The following is a 4,503-nucleotide window of genomic DNA, read 5'->3' as shown; positions in this document are numbered from 1 at the left end:
TTAGCACATGTATAGATGATTTCAGACGGTGATTAACAACACCATTATAAATAAGGCTTGGATTCAAATATGAGGGAATTTTAAAGTTATGTAAAGGGAAATAATGTAATTTTTTTAAATTATTATTAATAGTTATATATTATTAATATATAATAATATTAATATATTATTAATTCTTAATATCAAGTAAATATCAAGTCTTAATTTTGATATATTATAAAAGTAGGCAGAATTTCCGGAACATTTTCAAATTAAGTTGAAAAATATTTGTTTACATTCGTAGGCCACCTTTCAAACCATATCATTACTAAGATTTCTTATTGGACTTCCATTAAAAGCTTAAAAAAGAAAGTTCATTATTTCCAGTACATTTAATTATAATTTTATTAGGATTAAAAAAAAAGTCATAGTATATCTAAAATACAGAAAAAAAAAATTCAATATACAACTTCTTACGTTACAGTAATTTTGAGATATTTTTTTATTTTCTAAAATTCATAAATTTGGCGCTGGTAAGTTTGATTAGATTAAATTTGGGTTTTTTTAATGCGTAATGTGTTGTCATTACAAATTTATGACATCACTGTCTTGATCAAAAAATATTTCGATTTATTATTGAGGTTATAGCACAATTGCTACAACAGGCTTAGAACAGTAGTGCAATGAATTTTTTATAGTTTTTAATGACTAATTAAATTCTAAATACTTAAAATGAGAACATATTTATAATTTATTAAAGTTTAAAGTTTCCTCTTGTCTAGCATTTGAATTTACAGTCCTGCTTTTGTAATAAATAATCAACTATGGATCACATTTAATATTATATTTAAACATTAACAGAATATATATATTAATGAAAAAATACTTTCTTTAAAATCAATAAATATAAATTTCATAAATTTTAGGAATTTTTATGTATATGAATGTAAAATATTTTTTAGTTTTAGGTTTACGTTTAGTGTTTATTTAGTAGAGATAATACCTCTTTACATTCTTCACAATTACATTTAGAGTATTAATTTTACATACAAAAAGTAGGAAGAAATTAGTTTAAAAAAATGTTATGTTTTAATTGATTTTATAGCATAAATTAAAAGAAATAGTAATTGGCTTATAAAAAATAGAAATTATTATTTTCAATTACTATGATACAATAATAGTTTATTTTCTATGGAAATTTCAGTTTAAACATTCATTATTTAATTATTTTTACTTTAGTACAATTTAAAGAGTGATTAATAGTTTTTTATAAAATATAAGAAAAGTATGTCAAAGGAAGAAGAATAAAAAAATTGTGCTAATATCAAGAGAACAAATGCAAAAGTTGCTGCGAGTGGAGTCTCGTTACATCCGGTAGTGCCATCGAAGGACACTTCTGATGAAAGGAAAAATAGTTTGTAGTTATTTTGTATAATTGTAAGCACAGCTTGTAAATTAATGCCTTTACACATTATTTTTTTTACAATTTTCTGAAAACACTTAGTCCCATCAAATTTATCATAAGATATTCAAAAAATGCAAACAAATTTTCTGAAAAAAGAAAACATTAAACCTCTTAATATATAAATGCATTGCCAATAGTAAATTCGACTAAATATACATGAATTATGTTGATTATTAGTGCCTTGAAAATACTTTATATTCTATTATATTAAATTTATTATGATCTCTTGCACTTTCCTACTATACTATTACTTAGATGTTTTAATAAATCCATAGTTTATAACTATATCTCTTTTTATAGATAAGATTCAAGACTTTATCCATTCAGGAGAATCTAACCAGTGTCTTATAAAAATGGTAGCGTATCTGTAAAACGCAAAAGTGAACAAAAAACTATGGCTGACAAATAACCGGCTATAAGGAATCAATAAAACGTGAAATTTTAAATGACCCAAAATTGGAAATCATCATTCGGAGTAGTTATTCATATTTTAAATTATTATTCTATAAAGATATAATATGACTTAGTGTAAAAAATAAGCAAGTTAACCCCTACTACACGACTTATTAATTGTCTTTAAGTATCGATAATTTATACCAAAATTCTATTTAATAGATCAGAATCAAGATTTATTGTCCGAATTTATCCAGGGAATTGTTCAGAATTGTTTAAGGGAATCTACCGATTACTTGATAAAAAATAGTAGTAGTCCAGAAAAACGCAAGGAGGAGGAAATAAATATGAATAAAAAACTAACCGAATTAAAGGACTTATGGCAAATTAATGGTAAATCAATATTTTTTAATTTAATAGAAAAAAACAATAAAAAAATGATAGTATATAATTATAAATTTAAGTACTGTATTAATTTTATTATAATAAGTCACTATGTATGTTTTCTAAACATGAAAATTTTGCAGATTTTATTCCTCCAGCTCAGCCACTTTTCCAAACACTACCAACGCTTATAAAAGCGGATAATAATATTAAAAACAAATGTAAAGTTGATAAATCAGCTCTACCAACGAATCTTATGGATGAAATTAAACGTGGTGTGGAATTGAAGGTAAAATGTTTAACAAGCAATAATTGAGTTTGGTGCAAATTCTATATTATAGCTTAATGTAAGCAATATAATTTCCTAAAAGTCTATAATAAAAAGTCCCTATAAAGTGATTGTAGTTAAATTGTTTTAAGTTTTTAAATATTTTTTCGTACTTATGAAGTGGATCATATATTAATGAATCACATTTTTAACACTTCCTAAATTTAAACATTTTAAACTACAAATCAAGTTAGATGAGATGATTTCACCTATATTAATTATACATAAATCAAAGTATTTAAAAATATATAAAACATTAGTATTTGTGTTTGATTTTTTAATGTTATATAGCCGGTAATATCAGTGGCAAAAGTTATAGAAAAAGCAAAGATAGATGAAAATGATCTTGGAAGAATGAATCCATTAGATATTGCCATGTTCCGTCTGGCAAATATGATGTCGAGCCGTTCTAACTCCGACTCTTCATCAGAAAACTCGTCTCAAGATGAATGGAATTATCCAATAAAAATTAATCGAAAAGAAAAGCATTGATAAATAATGTTAATAAGTCAACCGCTCTGGATATTGTAGGAGAGTAATCAAAGGGCGACTTAGATGAGCTGAGGATACCGGTTTGTCTAATACGGACAGACAAACTTGACTTTGTACTTACTATGTTTTCAAAACCAAATGCTAACAGCGATGTTGAAGGTTTTTGAGAGAACTTTTTAATTACAAATTTAATATTATTATCCATACTAATTTTTTCGAATTTGTTCTTTTTGTATTCAATGTATTGTTAAGATTTTTTCTAGTAATAAAAATAGTTCAAAATGTAAGCTGTTGTTAAATACGATTTATTTTACTTGTACTTGAATTCTAATAAACTAATCAATTCAAGTAATAATATATTATTTAAGATTCATAAAAAAAAACTAACATTTATTGGCATTAATCCGAAAAAGATAATGATGAGTTAAAATAAAATTATAAGATGGAATATAGAAAGACAATTAGATGAATCCTTAAGTATCAATATAGCACTTTTTCAACTTAATTTTTGAAAGTATTCTGGAAATACTAACACTTTTATATATATATTTTTTAAATTAAAGTATATGTCTTCTTCTTCTTCCTCACCTTAACCCCAACTACTTGGAGTCAGTCACCCTTATCCTAAACTTCCACTTGACACGATATTACAATGACTTTTATTTTGTTTTCATGGTGAAAATGGACATCAAAGTTAATAAAAAAAATTATTTTTTTATTTTTAACTTTATAATGCTTTACATTTTTGAAAAATGTATGGATCATAAAATTTTTTTTCCGTAAAAATTACAATACTAAATTATTAATTAATCAACTAATTATTTATCAATAATTAATGATATATTATACTTTCAAATCATACAACTTGTAATCAGGATATAAATAAGGAAATAGAAGATCATGTTGCTTTTGGAATAATTCGTCAAATTTTTAAAATTAAACACTATCAGTGATTTTAATCACTATCAGATTAAATCTATACTGGACCCAACAATGGCACGTCTTCACTGTGCTAGGGTTTTTTTTTTCTTAAATGATCATCAAATTTTAAATCTATATACAGGTCTATAAATACAAGAATAAAATAAAAAATTGGAATTTGTTTTTTAATTTTTTTAGCGTCTAATAAAACTAAAAATGTTGACTTTTTTTTACTTTTAAATTAAAAAAATTTTAAATTTACTCAATTTTACCCATTAAAAAATACTCCTATCATCTAGAAAAAGTCATCAGTTACAATAATAGCTTTACGGGCGCTTACTAAAAACTCTTGAAAAATTATGTTAAATTTCTCAAAAACCTCAAAAATCTATTTAAAATTAAAAATATATTTCAATTTATATTTTATATTATTAATTTTAAGTAATATTAGCCACGAGGGAATTCCTATTTTTCTAAAAAATTATTTTTATTATAATTATACATAAATTCTTAGGCAACAATAATTTTCATATGACAATAG

General features: G+C 23.8%; 1 protein-coding gene across 2 annotated transcripts; it reads left to right on the top strand.

The window, feature by feature from the left end:
• The first annotated feature begins 1,222 nt into the window (after positions 1 to 1,222).
• Positions 1,223 to 3,276, top strand: LOC126909664 (uncharacterized). 2 transcript variants are annotated; one of them, XM_050692103.1, is made up of 5 exons: positions 1,223 to 1,393; positions 1,745 to 1,919; positions 2,060 to 2,230; positions 2,365 to 2,510; positions 2,841 to 3,276. In XM_050692103.1, the coding sequence occupies exons 3-5, from the start codon at positions 2,185 to 2,187 to the stop codon at positions 3,039 to 3,041; spliced, it is 393 nt and encodes a 130-aa protein (XP_050548060.1). In that variant the 5' UTR covers positions 1,223 to 1,393; positions 1,745 to 1,919; positions 2,060 to 2,184; the 3' UTR covers positions 3,042 to 3,276. The 2 variants fall into 2 exon arrangements, with proteins under 2 accessions (XP_050548060.1, XP_050548061.1); XM_050692104.1 differs by having other exon boundaries at positions 1,223 to 1,397.
• The last annotated feature ends 1,227 nt before the right edge of the window (positions 3,277 to 4,503 follow it).

This window comes from Daktulosphaira vitifoliae, unplaced genomic scaffold (genome assembly GCF_025091365.1).
Source record: "Daktulosphaira vitifoliae isolate Bord-2020 unplaced genomic scaffold, ASM2509136v1 Scaffold_811, whole genome shotgun sequence".
Classification (NCBI taxonomy): domain Eukaryota; kingdom Metazoa; phylum Arthropoda; class Insecta; order Hemiptera; family Phylloxeridae; genus Daktulosphaira; species Daktulosphaira vitifoliae.
The sequence above is the reverse complement of the archived record's forward strand: the minus strand, read 5'-3'. Positions and strand labels throughout refer to the sequence as shown.